This window comes from Mercurialis annua, linkage group LG7 (assembly GCF_937616625.2).
Source record: "Mercurialis annua linkage group LG7, ddMerAnnu1.2, whole genome shotgun sequence".
Taxonomy (NCBI): Eukaryota; Viridiplantae; Streptophyta; class Magnoliopsida; order Malpighiales; family Euphorbiaceae; genus Mercurialis; species Mercurialis annua.
The window spans coordinates 45671827-45692634 of NC_065576.1; the positions used below are offsets into that span (position 1 = coordinate 45671827).

At 33.2% G+C, this 20808-nt stretch overlaps 3 protein-coding genes and 1 non-coding gene across 5 annotated transcripts; 3 read left to right on the top strand and 1 right to left on the bottom strand.

Annotated features, from left to right (window-relative positions):
* The first annotated feature begins 6847 nt into the window (after positions 1-6847).
* LOC126654557 (formin-like protein 1) lies at positions 6848-11605 on the top strand. Its single transcript, XM_050348460.2, has 4 exons — positions 6848-8889; positions 9012-9211; positions 9933-10177; positions 10483-11605. Exons 1-4 carry the CDS (start codon positions 7043-7045, stop codon positions 11281-11283), a joined length of 3093 nt encoding a protein of 1030 aa, XP_050204417.1. The 5' UTR covers positions 6848-7042; the 3' UTR covers positions 11284-11605.
* Positions 11606-11669: 64 nt separating this feature from the next.
* LOC126654558 (acyl-coenzyme A thioesterase 2, chloroplastic) lies at positions 11670-15495 on the bottom strand. Of its 2 annotated transcripts, none has more exons than XM_050348463.2 (5): positions 14949-15495; positions 14373-14550; positions 13077-13543; positions 12204-12332; positions 11670-12059 (listed from the first exon to the last, which is right to left on the bottom strand). In XM_050348463.2, the coding sequence occupies exons 1-5, from the start codon at positions 15369-15371 to the stop codon at positions 11880-11882; spliced, it is 1377 nt and encodes a 458-aa protein (XP_050204420.1). In that variant the 5' UTR covers positions 15372-15495; the 3' UTR covers positions 11670-11879. The 2 variants fall into 2 exon arrangements, with proteins under 2 accessions (XP_050204420.1, XP_050204419.1); XM_050348462.2 differs by having other exon boundaries at positions 13077-13546; positions 14949-15494.
* Positions 15496-15588: 93 nt separating this feature from the next.
* Positions 15589-15661, top strand: TRNAE-CUC (transfer RNA glutamic acid (anticodon CUC)). The gene has a single exon. It is a non-coding gene; the product is annotated as a tRNA-Glu (tRNA).
* Positions 15662-18525: 2864 nt separating this feature from the next.
* Positions 18526-19256, top strand: LOC126657238 (agamous-like MADS-box protein AGL62). Its single transcript, XM_050351900.2, has one exon. The coding sequence runs from the start codon at positions 18532-18534 to the stop codon at positions 19219-19221; it is 690 nt and encodes a 229-aa protein (XP_050207857.1). The 5' UTR covers positions 18526-18531; the 3' UTR covers positions 19222-19256.
* The last annotated feature ends 1552 nt before the right edge of the window (positions 19257-20808 follow it).

Below are 20808 nucleotides of genomic sequence, written 5' to 3' on the forward strand. Positions count from 1 at the left end.
GTTTTCTAAATTTTAAAAGTTCTAAAGACAAAAAAAAAAGAGTTAAAAATGAAAAAGATTTGCATAAAAATGTATCAATGTTTGGGTAAAGCTAATCTTTGAAAAAGTTTGAGGATTGAAAGTGTCCTAAATGCTAATACCACTACAAGAAAAGTAACTTCTAATAATGTTCTATTACAAAATTTACAAAAATTAATGTAAAAAAATAATTTTGCTGTAACAATTCTTTAATATTTCAAATATAATTGTCACAACTATGAATGAAATTATTATAAAAAATAACAATTTATGTAGCAACTTATTTTATATTACGTTCAAAAAATAACAGTTCGTGTCCCGTCAATTTTATAAATTAGAATAAATATATTCAACTCTCAATTTAAATTTATTTTCGCCAATAGTCTTCATTTCAAGCTTACATTACCTTTCCTAAGCAATTGTACAAAATAATTATTCATAAAATTAAAAAAAATTAAAAATAAGCATTTTGTTGAATGGAAAATAAGCATATATAATAGGAGTTTGAAATATAGTTGTCTCAATTTATAAAATGGTTGAATTATAATTTTTAAATCATTTTAAAAAAAATATTTAACAAAATAATTGAACTTATAAATTCAAAAATCATTTTGTCAAAAAGTCATAATTATACTTATGGCAATACCACAACTAACTTTTGTTGTCATTTTAAAAAAATAATTCTGTATTTTGAATTTTATAATGGCATATTGATGTTACTGAACTTTTAGATTTATAAACTCTCTTAATGATCCCAAACTAATGTCGAGCGATAATTGCAATAGTCCCAAATTTAGAATTATAGATTTCTTCCAAGTAGTATAATCTGAATTTCTGAGATTAAAGACCATAATAGAGATTGAAGAAATTGATATCAAATATCTCATTCTAGGTATAAAAGGAAACCTAGAAGGAATCTGAGGGTCCTTAAAGCCGTTGTATTAAGAGCCGAACGGGGTGATCGAATAGGTGAAGCCATCGGTTTCCGGTTTTTAATTACCGGTAAAACCGCTTCAGTTAAATCTTAATTTAAACAAAAGAATACGTAAACCGCTTTGCAAGTAAAACGTGATTAATATAGCTGGTAAGATTCTTAAACCCTAAATGTCATTCTCATTTACTTATACATAGTAAAAACTATGTTTCATTAATAATAATTTAAAGTACATTATATTATAGTAGTATATACTGATACGTCTGCCACAATACATGAACATAAAAACTACTCTCTGTAACAATAGTTTTCTCCCTTCTCTCTAAAACCAAAAAACTCCTTTTCTTCTTCATCTCCTTCAAGGGTGGGAGATGATGATTTTTCCGGTTAACCGGAAAATCATTTTCTCTCCGCCCATAGTACTATTAATCGCAAATCTATTTTTTTTGTTGCAATAATTTTTTTCTAAGGTGTTTATTTGAATGTTATTTTGATTGAATAAAGTCTTTTAAGTGCTCTTTAATCCGTTCGAGCTTTAGATCTATGTTATTGTAGATCTAAAAATTGGAAGATCACTAATGGATCGATATTGAAGATGGGATTTGGAAAGTTTCAAGAATCAAGCGTTTCAAGATTGTATTTTCAATTTGAACCATGTATGTTTTGGGTAACCTTTTAATGGTTGAAAAAGCCCTAATCGGTGACTGTATTAACAGCTCTCATCATTATTTTTAGAATAGTTTCTTTTAATTTGTTGAAGAACCATTCATATATATAATTTTCATTTTCATCAATGAAAGTTTTAGCCTTTATTAAAAAAAAAAAAAAAAACCTACTCTCTGTAATTAATTATCTCTTCAACTATTAATTCAAAACTTCCTATGACTAATTTTACTTTTCTGAGTGATTTATTTAGTTCCACGTACGTCAGATGTACCATATTTCAAATAATAAATTATTTTAATTCCTTCTGCACTAACATATTTCAAAGCTGAGAGAAAGCGTGTTAAACAAGGCCATGAAAAATGTAAAAATTTGACCCAAAACATTAATATAAAATAAAAATATAATATTGTTGTAGTGAGACATAACGTTGAGAATACTTAGGACAAAGTTCATATAATATATAATATATGTCGGCTGCATGCATTATTATTTATTACCATCAACCCCAAAAAATCCCTCACCGTCAATCTTCTGTAGTAATTATAATATCATCATTTACCATGAATCAATGTCCTTTTTATTACAAACTATAATATATTACTATAATATACACATATATAAAGAATTATAATTTTCTTTTTTCAGTTCAGATTAATTAAACTTCCCAATCTTGTAAAATAAATATGAATTTTCTATACCTCAAACTGCATGTGATATATACCACCCCTCCCCATGAATGTTCCCTATGTACATGCTCATCTATATTTCTTCTTTTGTTTTTTCTGTTTCAGAAATTCAAACATTTTCATTTTCTCGCAAATCCAATAAATACTTCTTATTTTTCAATATTTACAGTGACAAATCAAAACATTTGATACACATATATTTAATTATTTTAATGTTATATAGCTTGAAAAAAGAATTGTTAATATATTGTGTAATTGTCGGTGAGGTCTAGCCGTGCCCAAATGTGTATTTTTGAGAGATTTGGTTTCGAGTCAGTTATCTCTAATACTAACAACTAACAATTAACCTAATTATTCTTAAAAAGCAAAAACAATTAACTTAATTAAATTTTATTTTTTTAATATCAATTGAATAATTTAAGATAAAATTATTAAAAATCTTCAAGATTGAGTTGAAATAACTCAAAATTGATTTATTTTTTTAGGAAATAAATATATATATGCATTTGAAGGTTACTTGTTTGCTTTATTTGGTGATTCGTTGTTGTAAGGGGACGAAACTATTTTATTAATATAATTTTCTAACCAAAATTATGCACTATATATGTTACACAAATTGTCGGTGGGTGCTCCATTTTTTCACACATGTGCTTCATGGACTTGTTAGATACATCTCCCTTTTATATGTGTGTGTCTATTACAAAAATAAGATGATACCATATAATATGTATTTATCTACTAATTGTTTTATGTGTTTTCTTATAATTAAATAAAAAATTATTTAACGCTTATATTATTTGATTTGAGCTATAATTTATTGATTAAATTAATAAGATTTTAATTTTTAAAATAATATAGTTTTAAGGAAAAATTATTTTAATGAAATAAAAAAAAGTAAATTAAAGAACAAGTAAATTTAGAGAGACTCTAGTTGGTGAGATAAATTATTTATAGTATTTTAATTTTATTTCTTAGAATAAGAAATGATATTTTATAATAATTTCATTTTTGAAAAGGAGTTCAAATTTAAAACTTTTACATTTCAATAAGCTGTTATGGCAGATTAAATTCAGAATAATTATAAATTTTGTTTATAAAAAGTAAATAATTTAACTCATCAAGAGTCAAAATAAGTAATATTTGAAGTGAACATTGTGATTAGCTGTGTACCATCTGCAATTGTATAGTATACTATAATGGAATGCAACGTTATTTTCAAAAGTAATTTCAAGTGTTCATAATGGTATGCAACATGCTATATTTTATGAACAGAAATTTAAATTAAACAAATATCAAAGTGAAAAACGAATTTGGTATGTTGATTTTTTATAATTATATTTAAAAATAAAATAAGATAAATAATAGTTTAAAAAAAGGTTAAAATCTATACCGATCTCTGTATTTTATAACTTTTATTCAGAAATCTCCTATCTCAAAAAAGTTATAGTTTTAGTTATTATAGTTACCGAAATTTAATTTTCACGCCATTTTTTTGTGACTAAGAAAGAACGTATAAGTAGAAAGACGTAAAAAAACACTAAAAATGTTATGAAAATAGAATTTTGGCAAGTATATAGAGGGACTGGAAAAGTAATAAATATTTTATCAATATAAAGTGGCAATATACAAAAATTTCAGAATAAGTTTAGTCAACAAAACATTCTTCTCTCCAAAAAAAATGTCAATCTTCTTCTTTCTTTTTTTTTATCCCTTTTTTGGGATTTTTTATTAAAAAAACTAATGTAATCACCACCGATCATTTTATTAATCGACGGCTTCTATCGTCTCTTGTTATTTTAGTACTATTAAATTTACTTTAATATAGTATTATATTTTTAAGGATTTTTAATCTTTCTACACATGTGTAATGTTTTTAATGATATTTTTTTGGTAAGTTTTAAAGATATAAATTTCTGATTAACTCGTAAACTTTTTATTATTAATGAAATATTTATAATTTAGACTATATTTTCTAAAAGAACCTCTCCCTTCTCTTTAAAAAACTCCAAATCAAAAACCATAGTTTTAAGGAGGTGGTTTTGATCTTTGGCCTGAAAACCACCTCTTCACAATTTGATCTCTATTTTTTTATTAGTGATTTTTGATTATTGTACAATAAAAAAGATCCTTTTATTTTAAATTGATGAAGAAACATAATTTGAATGTGGTTTTGGTGGCCGAAAAACTCACCTTCTCACTTTAATTAGTGATTTTTTTTAAAAATTTATTAATGAAGTTTTTTTTTTCTTCAGTCGATTTGACGGATCTTTATTCGGATCAAAAAAGTTGAAAACTTTTTGAAAGTTTGTTTGCTCGGATCTAAATACTCAATTTAAAAAATAAAATTTTTGTAGTTGCTTTTTTCTAATATGTTCTTTAATGTTGTGTTTGTGTTTTATTAGATTTAATTTTTAGATTCATGTTAAAGATAATTTGAAAAGTTTGAAGTTTCAGGAATAAAGCAGTTTTAAGATCGTATTTTTAACATTTGAACTATAGATATATTGGGTGATCCATTTGATGGTTTGAAAAGCCCTAATCGATATGTATTTACCGCTCTAATCATTATTTTAGAATAGTTTTTTTAATTTAATAAAAAACTTTCAATTATTGTGTTTTTATTATTATTAATAAAAAAATTAGCCTATAACAAAAAAATTATAATTTAAAAGAATGAGTGATGGTTTAGGCAGATTGAATAGAGACTGGTGGACCGATTTTATTGACCCCCCAAATCAAGGGGCGTAATTGTCGGTATAAAGCCTAGGATTATTATTATTTCTTATAATCAAATTTCATGCAAAGGTTAAAAATTAAAATAATGTTGAAAATGACATGATAATCCACTTTTATCTTTGTTTGGGGTGATGGCATAATAATAAATAGTTATTTTCAAAGCTTTTATAGTTAGTGATGATGCTCGTGAACTATAGAGAAATGCTAAGTTAGAAATCATGATATAACATAATTATGCAATAGAGAAATGCTAAATTTCAATTTCATTTATTGATAGAGGGTAAATAGATGACTATCTTTTTCTCTTTTTGGGTCCTCATAGGATCATACAATCATATATGCTAAAGTAAAAGTTATATATTGATAATATTTAAATAATTACCGATACAAACTAAATTTCAAAATAAATATAATAAACCGAGTCATACAGGATCCGCTCTTCAGAGCGAAAGCGAAAGTCCAAAACTGATGGCATAATAAAATCTGCAAGATTTATTTATAATTTAATAATAATTTTATTAAACATTAAAAAAATTAAAGAATAAATCAATGACAACTCCTCTTGTGATAGCTTTTCTAAATTTTATCTTATTTTTATGATGGAGATCATTAAATTAGGTTTAACAAAATTTACTATTAATAGGTATAGTAATATCTAGAGAAATTTTATTATCGGTCATTTTTAAAAGAATACTTACTTAAAAAAGTATTTATTTTGCATTCTATATTTAAAGTTTTCACTATATATTATCAATGATATATAAGCTAAGTATATCTATATGCATGATGTATTTTTTTTATATTCAAGTGAAATGAAATGAGAGTTTTAAGTAATTAATTTATATGCGGCTCCTTCTCTTTCTCAAACAAATTGTACCCGCCTATACTTTTTGTATTATTTCCTCTCCGACTACCGTAAATGGTTTAATTTAATTGTTGGTGTTAGCTATCTCTTTTTTTATATTAATTGCTTTACTTCCATTACCTTTAATAAATAGGCAATTCTTTTTTTATTTTTATATTTAGTGGATTAAAATTTATCGACGAAATGTGTATCAAAATTAATTTGTAAATGAAGAATCGAAGATAGATTGAAGACCTTTCAACAATAAAGATGAAATCATTTATAGGCTATATTTTTTTTTTTATTATTTGTTGTCCTTTATTTTTGAAAAGTTTGATGTTCTTTTTTTGTGAAAGGTTTGTTGTCCCTTTTTTTAAAGATTTGTCAAGTGATGTTGAATCTGTTAAGGATATAGTTTCTGATATCATAATTCAAGTAGCGGACGTTGAAAAAGTTTGATCAAAAACTGCATTTAATTGGCGAAACAGATAATAATTCAGTTTTTGTTTTTGTGAATACGATCAGCGAATCAGGCAATGCATATTTGCATAAATAGCCTATTCCATTTCAAGTCATCGGTGTTCAGTTTTTGAATTTCTCTAATTTTTTATAAATGTAATTGTTTCCGACTCAATTTAATGAATAAAAAAAAAAGTAAAACGAAATGAAATAAAGGGTAAGTATTCAAGAAAAGGAACGAGTAGTATCCATTTGATAGATTTGGGCGGAATAGAGACCGTCCAATAATGGTTAATACAAAATACTCATTCCACTCATGGCCCCACCCCATGAGCTCCTCACACATTCACTCCATGCACTACACATCACTCACTTCACGTACTACCACTTAAAAATAATAAAATATTCTGCTCAAATTTTATAAAAAAACATACTAATAGTAAAATTTTACTTTTAAATTTATAAAAACATACTGTAGATAAAAAATGTTGAAAAAATGGCGTAAAAATTTGACAAATGGGAATCAAAAGCCAAAAGAACACATAATTTAGCAGAATCTTAGCTGGATGCATCTCTTCCTCTTCTTCACAATTCCACCCTTTCCCATTCTCTTTTCCATCACTTTCCTGGGAAAATCTCAAAGAGAAAGTTTCCACTTAATTCACACTCTCACTCCCAAACTGAACCTCCATCTCAACAATGCCCACTTCCTCTTCACTCATCTTCATCGCATTCTTCATCTTATCCTACACCCCATACCTCTTATCCTCCGCCCCAACTCGCCGAATTTTACACCAGCCATTTTTTCCGCTCGACAACATTCCGCCGGCCGAACCACCTTCTGCCTCTCCGCCTCCTCCGTCTACTCCTCCTAAAATCCCATTTTCCACTACTACCCCTAATCAATCTCCGTTTTTCCCGTCCTACCCTTCTCCACCTCCTCCTACTACTTCTCCGGCCACATTCGCTTCTTTTCCGGCGAACATCTCATCTCTTATTCTTCCTCAGTCTCCTTCGAAACCCAAGTCTCAGAAACTCCTCGCCGTCGCAATCTCCGCTGTAATCTCTGCCATTATTGTACTGGGTCTCATTATCTTTTACTACGCTCGCCGGAGACGAAACCAGGCTGGATTTTCCGATGACAAGACGTACAGATCCGATAATAGTAACAGAATTTATCAAGCTCAAGTGGGTTCGAAGAGCAGTACGAACAGTCGGAAGTTGAGGACAAGAACTAGTTCAACTAGCTCGGAGTTTCTTTATCTGGGTACGTTAGTTAATTCTCATAGTGTTCATGACTCTTCAAATGCTCATGAAAGTCCTAGTCTTGGATTGGATCATCGGAAAATGGACTCGCCGGAGTTACTGCCGTTGCCGCCTCTTAACAGGGTTTCCGGGCAGCAGAATTATGTGAATGGAGATGTGAGTTCCACTGCCGATGAAGATGAGGAGTTTTACTCGCCGAGAGGTTCATTAGGAGGTAGAGAAAGCTCTAGTGGTGTAGGATCAGCGTCTAGAAGAGTGATGGCCGCCGGTGGTGATCATTTTGGTGGTTTAAAAAGCTCTGATTCGAGTTCATATACATCTTCTAGCTCAGATTCTCCTGATAGGTCTCAGTCATTGAGCATCTCGCCACCAGCAAGTTCAAGTCCAAGACCAAAGTCACCGGAAAATAATGCTGCTGCTGCTCCTCTTCCACCGTCACCACCGTTAATTCCGCTCAGTAACGTACGGAAGTCTCAATCTTCATCTCCTTCAACTCTGCCTGCTTCATCTCCAGATGAGTCACCCAGAATATCATTTGATTTAGAGCGAATTGTACGGTCTCCATCACTGTCCCCAGCTAAAATATTGAATGGTTTGAAACAAAATACGCAATATTTATCCTCTGTGTCTACATCCCCAGATAGGGCTTTGGAAAAGATTCCGTCTTCAGGAAATTTATCAAATGATTTGAATCGAAATGTAATGTTTTCAGCTTCTCCTTCACCGGGAAGAGGATCGGAAATTAACCCTAATCAGAGTATAAAGTCTTCTTTAGTGTCATCAGCTTGTTCATCACCAGGTAGTAACTTGCTGAAGAGTACTAGTACTACACCACCAGATGCATCACCAAGTGTGAATTACGGATTTTCGGGTTTAAATGCGAAGATTAGCAATGTTCTAGAGCAGCCTATTTCAGCTCCGCCGCCACCTCCTCCTCCACCTCCACCACCATCACTTCCATCCCAACTACAACTACAACAGAGATACTCTTCAGCACCCCCGGCGCCGCAACGAAAGGGACTCTGGGATTTGCCAGTTGCATTGACTCCAACAGGGCAGCCAATTTCTAGGCCTCCGGCGATTATACCACCATCTAGGCCTTTTGTGTTACAAGGTTCAGCACCGATGGTATCTCCGATTGAGTTGCCACCAAGTTCTGAACCAGTTGAGCATGTTGAGGAGACTCCCAAGCCTAAGTTAAAGCCGTTGCACTGGGATAAAGTTAGAGCAAGCTCTGACCGCGAAATGGTTTGGGATCAGCTGAGGTCGAGCTCTTTTAAGTAAGATATTGAAGTCCTTTTCACTACTTACCTTGCTTGTGTTTATTATGTCTGGTTTGGTTATTTCAACCTTGAGTTGGTTATACTCCTATATACTAAATAGAATGGGGTGATATTTGCAGATTGAATGAGGAGATGATGGAAAGTTTATTTGTTGTTAACACTCCAAACCAAAAACAAAACCAGACAACTCCACGTTCAGTTGTTCCGTCTCCAAATCAAGACAATAGGGTACTTGATCCTAAAAAGGCACAGAATATAGCGATTTTGCTCAGAGCCGTGAACGTGACAATTGAGGAAGTTTGTGAAGCTCTTTTAGAAGGTAACTGTTCATTTACTGTTGTTAGTCCTGGTTCAGGTGCCTACTAGCCTGCTATATAGTTGCCATTAGTTTGTTCGTATAAACATTCTCTTGGCGCTTCTCTTATGTGTGCCTGAAAATGATTATTCCATTGTATAGCTTGAACACATTGGGAAATCTAACATTCTACTCTCTAGTTCTGTTTGCCTTGTTTGCAACTTTCATTGTATTATGTCGTTTTATTGCTTCTAGTAGCAGGAAGGAAATCATAAAATGCAAGATTTTTTTCGTAGCTATATTTTGATAACAGCTTGACATTAATTTGTTAACGCAATGCTATGTTAGTTATAGAGGGCCAAGGGGCGGATAATGATGAATGCATGTGGCATTTTCCATCAGTTTTATTTCAACCTTAGTCCAATTCAAAGTCATAACTGAGTTCACTTGTTTCCAGCTATAATGTCATTATTAACTATAATTAATAGCTTTCAGGTTGCAAAAGCTCAAAGTACATATATTGTTTGGTAGCATGGCGTTGCCGTAAACTGATATATCATCCTAAAATAACATACACTTGAAATTATGAAGTTTAAAAAGCTTTTTGTTCTGTCAAATGTCATTTTCAAATTAAGATATGTGGTCCTTCTACATTAGTGCATCTATATTAGGCAGTATACTTAATTACCAAGTTTATTTTTGAACTTGAGAACCTGCTATTAAAATAAGTGCCACTTATGTGCAGGCAATACTGAGACACTTGGAACTGAACTTCTAGAAAGCTTACTGAAGATGGCTCCTACCAAAGAAGAAGAGCGAAAATTAAAGGAATATAAAGATGATTCACCAACAAAGCTTGGTCATGCTGAGAAATTCCTGAAGGCTGTCCTTGATGTACCTTTTGCATTTAAGAGAGTGGATGCAATGCTTTACATAACCAATTTTGAGTCTGAGGTTGAGTACCTCAAAAGATCATTTGAAACTCTAGAGGTAAATGGCGGTCTCCTTCATATTTGACTCTCTTTCTTGCTTCCATACTTGGAGCCAAAATTGAATGTTGTTGGTTCATGGATCCTATGAAATTGAATATTCCTCAATACTATAGGAAATAATTGTACTAAAGCAGTTAATGAAATTTATGTGTGGAGTTTGGACGAAACATTTATGGCTGTCGAATGACACAATTTCTTGGCCATTTTGAGTTTGCCGGATCATAGTCGATGCCAAGAGATTTCTTCCTGCTATTATTTTTGGATTATTGTACTACTTTTCTCACCCGTTTCTCCATTTCACAGGCTGCTTGTGAAGAACTTCGAAGCAGTCGGATGTTCTTTAAACTTCTAGAAGCTGTGCTCAAGACAGGAAACCGCATGAATGTTGGGACTAACCGCGGTGATGCCCACGCCTTCAAGCTTGACACACTACTCAAGCTTGTTGATGTGAAGGGAGCAGATGGAAAGACCACACTCTTGCATTTTGTCGTACAGGAAATTATTAGAACTGAAGGTGCTCGTCTTACAGGTATCAACCAAACTCCAACTTCAACTGAAGATGCTAAATGTAGAAAGCTTGGACTTCAAGTTGTTTCCGGTCTAAGTTCAGAGCTCACCAATGTGAAGAAAGCAGCTGCTATGGATTCTGATGTACTTAGCGGTGACGTTGCCAAACTTTCTAAAGGCATTGAGAATATTAATGAGGTATTGAGATTAAATGGAACAATAGGTTTGGAAGAAAGCAGACAGAAATTTTCAGAAGCAATGAAAAGATTCATGAAAATGGCCGAGGAGGAAATCATAAGGATTCAAGCCCATGAAAGTGTTGCTTTATCTCTAGTGAAGGAGATCACAGAATACTTCCATGGAAATTCAGCTAAGGAAGAAGCCCATCCTTTCAGAATCTTCATGGTGGTCAGGGATTTTCTGGGCGTTCTTGATCGGGTCTGCAAAGAAGTCGGTTTGATAAATGAGCGAACAATAGTCAGTTCCGCCCATAAGTTTCCGATTCCAGTGAATCCTATGCTGGCTCAGGCTATTGCTGGACTCAATCCAAAGAAACAGTACAATTCTTCAGATGATGAGAGTGCACCATCTCCTTAGTAATTGTGGATCAGGCTGAATTTTTGTTGCATATAGCCTGAAACTGTGAGGCTGGTGGTTCTTCAGGTTTGCCTGCCTGATTCATGTAATTTATTTATTTTTTCTTTTCCAATATTTGTATAAAGTTTTGGGATTGCTTGTCTTATAGATAGTATACAGAGATCTTTGGGAGGAATAATACACATACCGATCTCGGGTGGATAATGAATCTCATGTAAACCTGTCAAAGACTTTGATTATAGGAATTCTGTTTAGTTATAGAAGTAAAGATCTTAACTTTAGGATTTTCCTGTTATATAGAAGAATTTATGCATAATTTTCATATTCTTGTCCAGAAATTTCTTTATTGAGCAAGATAGTCATGCTTTATGTTGTTATTATCAGCATGACAGCAATTTTATTTCAGATTTCTATTTATCCAATTAAAAAATTTATGATGATTGATTACAACTTTAAGGCAGAGAGTTTATACTACTCTTCTGCAGTACATAAGGATAAAGAATATTTTATGTTAAGATATCAGGCTTGCTTATTTCATTACTAGGAACCTATGATTGTTTCTCCGTTTCTGTCTCCGTTTCTGTTGCTTGGAACAATTAGGAGATATTGTTTGTTGGGCATGTCTTGCTTGGCTGCAAGGTCTTTGCATCTATGCGTTCTAGGACTCGGCGTGCTTCTTCCTCTGTTGCCGGAACCACATTGCGAATCCTATATCCATTATTTGTGGCTTTCGCCTCTTGACGTACTGTGAACGTGAAGTAAAATGTATTTGATACCTGTTTCAAACAAAACGATCAAAAACTCCAACACACATCTGATAACCATATTGTAGGAATAGTCTTATAACGGATCTAGCGATGATATAGCGAGACAATCAGCTATGCATATTCTATCTAAGAGAGCAGTGTGTAGAGGTTTACCTCACTTGACCTCAATTCAGGCCTCGTAACATGAGCAACAACTTCTATGTTGATCAGAGGCTGGTCAGGGTTTTCAAGTTCTGTGTAAAGAACACACGACTTCAGTCGCAGGAAGTCTCCAACATCCACCTGTTCATGAAACATACTTTATTAACATGGATTTCTATAGCATGGAGCTATACTTTATATTGAATTAGGAATGTGTATTTTGTTTGAACCGAAATGAATCAAAATTGTAATTTTATTCAAAACTGAACAGAGCTATATTTACAAAGATTTACAATATTTCAAACCAAATCAAACCAAACCAGTCTTCGATTTTATATCAAAAACTGAATAGAATTTTTTGATACTTCTAAAACTGAACCAAAACTGAAAAACTATTTTCTTTATACAATGTCAAATGGAACTTTGTGCAGTTTTTGCACACCCCTATATTGAATGGTTAATGACAACACAACAACTATCTACATACCTAGTACAACACTGCAGCTATCTGCATTTGACCCCCAAGTTGAGTCCAAGTTCGTGATTTTGGACAAAAACACTCGTAATTTATCAATTTTGGACCATTTTACACCGTTGACCATAAATAATCCAAAATTAACAACTTGCGGGGTCTTTTTTTGTCCAACACGAACTTGGACTCCTCTGGTCTTTTATTCCAAGTTGGCGGGGCCAAATTAACCTTTGTTGGTTAGACAACAACAGAATCACGTTATGCCTTCAGATATAATAAAAGATAATCCTTGTTAGTGACATGTAACTATAGTTGTTCAGTTTTGGAGTAGAGACTTCATTTGAGAGATGCAATCACAATCAACAATCAAGTCAGAGCTAATAATTCAACAAAAGAAAGATGGTGGCACTCACTGGTCTTAAGAAATCAACATGATCAACCTCTAGAAAGTATGGGACCAATCCAGCAAATGCATAAGCAGTTGAGAAAGCCAGCTCAAATGCCCGATGCATCAAAAACCCTCCAAAGATGCGGCCATGGATGTTCCTTTGCTGTGGCTGACAAATCAAAGAGTTTTCAAGGCGAGTATCCCGTAAAAGAATGCTGTTTCTGTCTGCTAATGCTGGCATGTCACAGAAGATTCTTCCTTCAGCCAACAGTGCTTCAAGTCTATTTACACCCCCATTCTCGCATTCCTTTCTCTCATCTATTCTCTTTCTTTTCCGCAATTTACTCCTTGCTTCCGCTTCTTCAAATAGTAACTTTTCTTCATCAGTTTCTGGTGACAGCCTATTCACTGGAGCAGCTTTCCCTGTCTTCGAGTCACGAGCCACGAAAATGAAGTTTGCCGTAAGAGCAACTGAGTTTAAAGCATCAGAGCCTTCTGCAAAACAATTTATCAAGTCCTTTAGTAATTGACAAATAAATCATTGATCAGATGATATGAAAATAAAGCATTTAACCCAATTATAAGCAAGAATAAGTTACACATTACATTTAAATAAATAAAAAAACAGACTTCCATGTATTTTGGAAAACACGTCAGTTGAAAAAAAGAAGGCTTTTCCTCTTCCGCTTCCATTCAGTTCTTGAAAGTTTAAAATGTGTGTCGTCAGAGCCTGATGGAAGGAATTGTTTAAATATCCAATTAAATTACCTTATCCTTGTAAAACTATAAAGTATAAACATCTAAAATGCTAGATCTTGATTCTTGACCATGGGTGTAATCCAGTTGAGCCGAACCACTATCAAGCTCGACTAGATTCAAACATGGTCGAGTTTGGTCGAATAATTGAGATCGAATTCGACTAGATTATCCATATCAATATTTAAAAATCAAATTTTAGAATAAAAGCAAGGATATTATGATAAACATGTTTAGTTATGAAGGATAAGAAAAGTAAATTACAATACTTGATTAGGCATGAGAGCTAGTTGAACGGAGTATCTTGATGCTCGAATTCAACTCGAGTATTTTAAACTCAACTTGATTAATAATGAATCAATTTCGTATGACTCGACTCTGTTACACCCTTAATCTAACTCGACTCTGTTACACCCTTAATCTCATCAGAAAAGAATGAAGTGCCTTTTCTAATCTTGAAAACCATACCGATTAAATACAACTCTAGACTTGATCACTTGCTAAATTTTGAAACTATGAATTTCTTAAATATAGCATCTAGTTGGAACTTGGAAATTAAAAATACCTTTATAGAACTGAATGACATCCAGTTGAATTTCAATGGATGACCGACCAACCCATATGACAGAACCAATTATTTTGAGATCAACATCAACGCTAATCGGCTTCTTTAGAACAATCTTGTCAACAGAAGCAGTCACCAGCAAGAGTGGCCTTGTTGTACAATCATCATCATAACAATGCTAATGCTCCAACAAACAACACATTCATTTAATCAATAAATATACAACTCTCAGCCACAAAACTACTCACTCTAAAACCACACGAAAAGAATTGCAGCTAAAAAAATATCAATCTTTTACATTCAGATAATTAAGTTTTAATCAAAACCCAGTTCAGATAATCAGATTCTACTCGAAACCCAGTTCAGATAATCAGACTCTAATCAAAACCCAGTTCAGATAATCAGATTCTAATCAAAACCCAGTTCAGATAATCAGATTCTAATCAAAACCCAATTTAGAAAATCAAATTCTAATCAAACCCCAATTCAGATAATCAGATTCTAATCAAAACCCAGTTCACATAATCAGATTCTAATCAAAACCCAGATTTTATTGAGAGCAAAAAGACGAAATACCTTGACAGAAATGGTGCCAGCTAAAGCATCAAGATCCTCAAGCAATTTCCCAATCCTAACTTCATTCCAAGGATCTCTATACTGTTCTCTAAGTATATAATCAGTAGAAAGATTATACAAAATGCTCGTACGGCTCTGATTAGGAAGTTTAGTAAGCAACTCACTTTGAGGAGGAGCATCTTTAGGTGGGTCAAGGAGTCTATCAAACATTTTAGACCTAGCTTCCCACAGAGCATTGGTGACCGGAGAGTGGTACATTCCGGGCCATAAGGCTATGGGTTTTTTAGTTTGGGGATTGGGATTTAGAGTGTTGGGGTCGCTAATTTGAAGAAGAGAGGACGAATTGTTGGAGTTGATGTCGAAGGGGTTGGCGAAAGTGGAAACTACTGAGATTGTTGGAGGTGAAGAGGGATTGAATTCCATGGAAACTGGGAATTAGAATTTGATCAGAGATTGGGATTGGAATTTGATTTCTGAGTTGAATTGAATTGGAATGAATGAAATTGGGTGGAAATGTACAGAAGTAGAGGTAGTTATGAGGTGGGTAGATAGTGAAGTATATACACTCCATAAATGCGGGAAGCTGACTGTAATGTTCATGTAAGATATATATTTTGTTTCGTAAGATGATACACAAGCATCCGTTGTAGTCTAGTTGGTCAGGATACTCGGCTCTCACCCGAGAGACCCGGGTTCAAGTCCCGGCAACGGAATAGCTTTTTTTACGCCTTTAAAATAATGAAATTTACAATTAATTTTTTTAATATAAAAACTGAGTTTCTGAGTTCTACAAATCGGAAAATCAAAGAGTATATTTTTTTGTTTCAATAGAAATATGCAATTAAAATAAAAAATAAAATCCATCATTTTTGTTTCATCATTTCAAACAAAATTCTAAAATTAGTGCAGAAACATGAAAAATAAATATATCAAATTGAATAGCAAATCAATGGAAAAATCCATGGCTAATATGGGGATCAATTGACAATCTTTCGAAAAAAAATATTACATGGATTTATTAGTACATTTTTTTATTTTGTTTGGAGAGGAGATTTTTGAAGGTTGTGTGATGATTTGATCTTATAATTCTAATATAATGATGCGCAAGACTCATATTATTTGAACTATAGCTTTCGATTAACATTATTTATTATAACCACACATGTTAGATTCGTTTTTAATATATATCTACTATATCATCCTTTTATTTTATACTATATCACAAATTGCGTTATCATTTAAAATAGAAATTTACATATATTATATTGACCAAATACAGTATTTTAATTTTGTAGTTCAATCAAACTAAAAGATAGATATTCCTACTAATTTGGAGACAATTTAGTTATTTTTTACATACTAAATTGGAGATAATTTAGCTACCTATTCTAATTAGGACTTTAATTATAATAGTGATTAATTAAATAACTGATTAGTTAATGACTATAAAACATTTATTTAGTAGTAAACTGAAAAGGATTATTCAGTAAATTTGTTTGTCCCCCCATCCGTGCTTTTATATGTACTATAGTAGAGAGATTTTTAGGTAGACTCAGTACACCACGTCATCCGTAGACTAGCCTATCATATAATGACACGTCATTAAAATGATGGCAATCTTGTAAATTTGTTTATTACAAGATTTACACTTTTGAATAGTAATATTACAAGATTGCCATTATATTCCATAAATGCCGCAAGCCTACCGCAACAGAGCTGTATACTCGGATGCACTCCACGAAAGCTGATAAGGGTGTCATGGTAGACAAGAGGGCCCAAGACATGAGTGTAAGTCATAAACAATCTAATTTTAGTAGTTGTTTTACTTTACTCAAGTGTTAGATTAAATTAGTGTAAAATGTGTTTTAATTTAAATTGTAAATGTTAGATTAGGTGTGTTAACAGCCGGTGGGTTGTATATGAAATCTATATGTTTGCAGGATGTCCCTGAAAAATGGGTGTTGATCAAATTATAGAGGAAATGCTGCCGAATTTTCGTTAGGATTTATACTTACATTTCATATGTTATACGTTTTAATTAGCTGTTATGTGATATATATGTTTTTCAATCTTTTTGTAGGATGCAATTGCTCAGAGACTTGCTGCTGCATCGTAGCCGCCGACCGGAGAGGGTGGTTCGTCTAGCACAGCGGAAGTCGACGAGACGCAGCTATTTCTGGATATCGAGGGCGTCAACAAGAAGCGGCGTGTCTACGGGTTGGGTTCAGCGACTAGTGCGTACGTGGATACGACGACGTCTAGTAGGGCGAGGACCAGGTCCACACAGTCACAGCGAACTGAGGAGGAGATCGAGCGGCGTGTGCGGGCGGGGATCCAGGACGGACTGCGCCAGATTACCACTGCGGTGGAGGATCTCCGTGCCCAGCAGGCGAGAACCAATGAGAGGATGGCCGAGATTATTCAGGCCGAGATGGCGAAGATGATGCAGACTCTTCCTCCGCAGTATCGCCCACCCCCAGGTCCTTCAGACGATGACGACACTCCGACTTTGTAGTGTCACGTTTGTATTTCTGACATTTTTATACATTTTGTGTTATCTTGTTTTATACATTTTCTTACGATATGTAAAATATAACATGTTTTTATATGAAATCGGTCGTTTTACTGAGAGTTGCAAATAATAGATTTTACAGATTTTAATCGTCGTGAATTGAATAGGAAAAACGGACGGAAAATAGATAATTTCTGTCCAAATTGCGACGAGTTTTGCGACGGAAGAGAGTCCGTCGCAAATATTACCATTTTGCGACGGACTTGACTCCGTCGCAAAAATGATACAAGTTTGCGACGGACACATAACCGTCGCAAACTTGTGCCATTTTGCGACGGAATTGACTCCGTCGCAAAATTGTAATATTTGCGACGGACTCTTTTCCGTCGCAAAACTCGTCGATCTGTCGCCAATACGTCTCCCTTTTCATTTTTTGGGAGACGACATTGGCGACGGTGTGTTTGGATATGGCGACGGGCTGGCCGTCGCCATATTTGCGACGGACTTATTCCGTCGCAAAAGTGTATTTGCGACGGATTATGAGTGTATTGCGACGGAATTGTCCGTCGCAAAACAGCTGCAATGCAGTAGTGGACGTGTCATTATGTGATAGGCTTAGTCCACGGATGATGTGGTGGACTGAGTCTACCTAAGAATTTCTCACTATAGTATAGATGAAACTAATTAAATGTTAGAAAATCTTATATATTTTTAACAATTTTTTTATGTTCTAACATCTAATCAATTTAGATCCGCCTATCATCCATGAATAACATATAAACCGGATGAAGCAAATAATTCTTCAGAAATAAATATGTTCCAATGATTTAGATTTCATTTTATTTTTTATTTCTTACATATATATTATCTTTGCCCATAATATATATTCGATTAATTAATTTGAAAATAGTACTCATTGACCATATATTCTCCTAAAGTCAGTGACTAATTCCTTAAATATCTCCTAAATCATAGAATGCTGCCATATTAGTACGTAGTTAAAAAAATATTGTCTATATAAAAACCCTAATATAAATTACTTTTAGTATTCACAATCACTACTCACAAATTATGGTTATCATAAAAGAAAATCAAAAGCGAACCAAAGGCCGCCAAAAGATCGAAATCAAACCCATCGAAGGCAAGAGCAACCTTCAAGTCACCTTCTCCAAACGCCGGGCCGGACTTTTCAAGAAAGCAAGCGAGCTCAGCCTCCTCTGCGGCGCACAGGTGGCGGTTCTCGCTTTCTCTCCGGGCAAAAAGGTCTTCGCCTTCGGCCATCCCAACGCCGACTCCGTTATCGATCGTTATCTTAACGAGTTAGGTTTAAACGCTAACTCAGAGAGTAATAATTTAGCGACGGGGAGTAACCAGTTAGTAGTTGAGCAATGGAATAAAGAGTATGAGGATGCAGTGAAGGAGCTTGAAGAAGAGAAGAAGTGTTTAACAATGGCGGAGGAGTGGAATAGGGTTAGACAGAGTAGCGGCGACGGCGGGTTTTGGTGGGATGAACCGGTTGATGATGATCGTATGGGTGTTGATGAGCTTGAAGAGTATGTTAAAGCTTTGAAGGAGTTGAAGAGAAATGTTGGAATTAGAGCTAATGAGTTGGTGATGATGGGTAATAATAATAATAATAATGTTAATTATTTAGTTCATAATGATAATAAGAATAAAAGTAAAATTAATTTGCATTATGGTGATGTTGGGTGTGGTAGTTCTGATTTAGGGTTTGGTTTGGGAGTTGGGAATTTTAATTGAAGTGGTTTGATTATAGTTTTCTGTGGTTTATTTTGTTGGGAGAATTGATAATTGATGTAATGATCTTAACTTATTATTGAAAATATTTAATATGTGAATGATCATAATATTATTAGTAGAGATTATATGTGCATGAGATATAGATCATTCATTTTCATGGCCAATTCCATTAAACTTATGACATATTTTCTTATTACAATAAAACATACAATTGATTATTTAAATATAGCGGCTGTGCTTGTTGTAAACAGCGCGTTAGTATTACAATAAGCCGATGAATATCTGCGGTATAAAAAAAATTGAATTATTTTTTATTCTTTTGTTATTAAATATTATGATATTACAAACGTTTTATTGATTTACTTCACGAATGACGTTGCGTTGAATAATTATTTACTTTACCAGCCAATAAATATCTGAGTATATGCTTCCTATACCGAATAGTGTTATCCGAACACACCAACCGGGTAGGCGATCACTATCTAAAAAACAAATTATGTGATCATGGACAGTTAACTCCGAAAAATATGGTGATCTGTGGTTGGAACTAGACTCTAACTTAGGAAGGTTGAAATTTTCACATTCGGTTATTCAAAAAAAATCAGGCGGTGGTAAATTGACACGGTGAAACTTTGGTAACTAAAACCGCCCTACAGGAAGAAAAACCGCCACTAACACTTCTAAAGACAATTTGTAGGGGCAGTTATACACAAAAATGGCCATTTAGTTGTATTTGTTTTTTATTTTTCCGGCCGACCCTCCTGACCTTCTCAGGGACGAAGCCAAGATTTTTTTTTTGGAGGGGCAAAAATAATCTTAATATCCATTCAAAAATTATGAAAGTTAGAGATTTACTTAGTTATGAAAATATATTAATGATATAATTAATTCTTTTATTAAATGAATGAATAATTACATTAAAACAAAACTTAATCACCAAATCTTTTCACCATTTAACCCTTTCAGTCTCACACCAACGTTGTAATGTTGTCAAATTTACCCAAATTTACACCTTTAAGTTTCAATTCCACCCTCAAGTATTAAATTGATCTCTTATTGATTCGAAAAAAAGTTTAAATGAGACATTTATTTTTAACTTTTTAAGCGGAAAAGAGTTCAAATAAATACTTTATAATGGTTTTTATAAATTTTCCAAATAAAAAAGAGTCCAATTTATAGTTTTGAGGGTGAAATTGGAGATTAAAGATGTGAATTTAGGTGTATTGGGCAAAATTACAACGTCAAAGTGCACTTGAAAAAGGGTTGAAAGATAGAGGATTTTTTTGGTGATTAAACGTTGGAACAATTTTATTAACTAGTTTAATATATATATATGAGTTTTTTAAAATTAAAATTTGTATAAAAGTATTGTTCTTAGGAGATTTTCCTTCACTAAACTTGAAAAAATTGGATATTTTGGAGGGGCAAGTGCCATGGCATGCCCCTCCTTATCTTCGTCCTTGGACTTTCTGGATCCGCCTCTGGTTGTAGATAACCCATAATCAGTCTATTTCTTTCACCTATGATATAAATAGTTGGAGAGAATCATTGTTAACAAGCTAATTATCACTTTCAAATTAAATACTA

Excerpts from the sequence above, each read along its gene's own strand:
- LOC126654557 (XM_050348460.2), top strand. The coding sequence starts at position 7,043 with ATGCCCACTTCCTCTTCACTCATCTTCATCGCATTCTTCATCTTATCC. Across the intron at positions 8,890-9,011 it reads CTGAGGTCGAGCTCTTTTAA|ATTGAATGAGGAGATGATGG; the intron begins GTAAGATATTGA and ends TGATATTTGCAG. Across the intron at positions 10,178-10,482 it reads GATCATTTGAAACTCTAGAG|GCTGCTTGTGAAGAACTTCG; the intron begins GTAAATGGCGGT and ends TCCATTTCACAG.
- LOC126654558 (XM_050348462.2), bottom strand. The coding sequence starts at position 15,371 with ATGGAATTCAATCCCTCTTCACCTCCAACAATCTCAGTAGTTTCCACT. Across the intron at positions 13,547-14,372 it reads TGTCATTCAGTTCTATAAAG|AAGGCTCTGATGCTTTAAAC; the intron begins GTATTTTTAATT and ends ATTGTTTTGCAG. Across the intron at positions 12,060-12,203 it reads CTGAATTGAGGTCAAGTGAG|GTATCAAATACATTTTACTT; the intron begins GTAAACCTCTAC and ends TGTTTGAAACAG.
- LOC126657238 (XM_050351900.2), top strand. The coding sequence starts at position 18,532 with ATGGTTATCATAAAAGAAAATCAAAAGCGAACCAAAGGCCGCCAAAAG.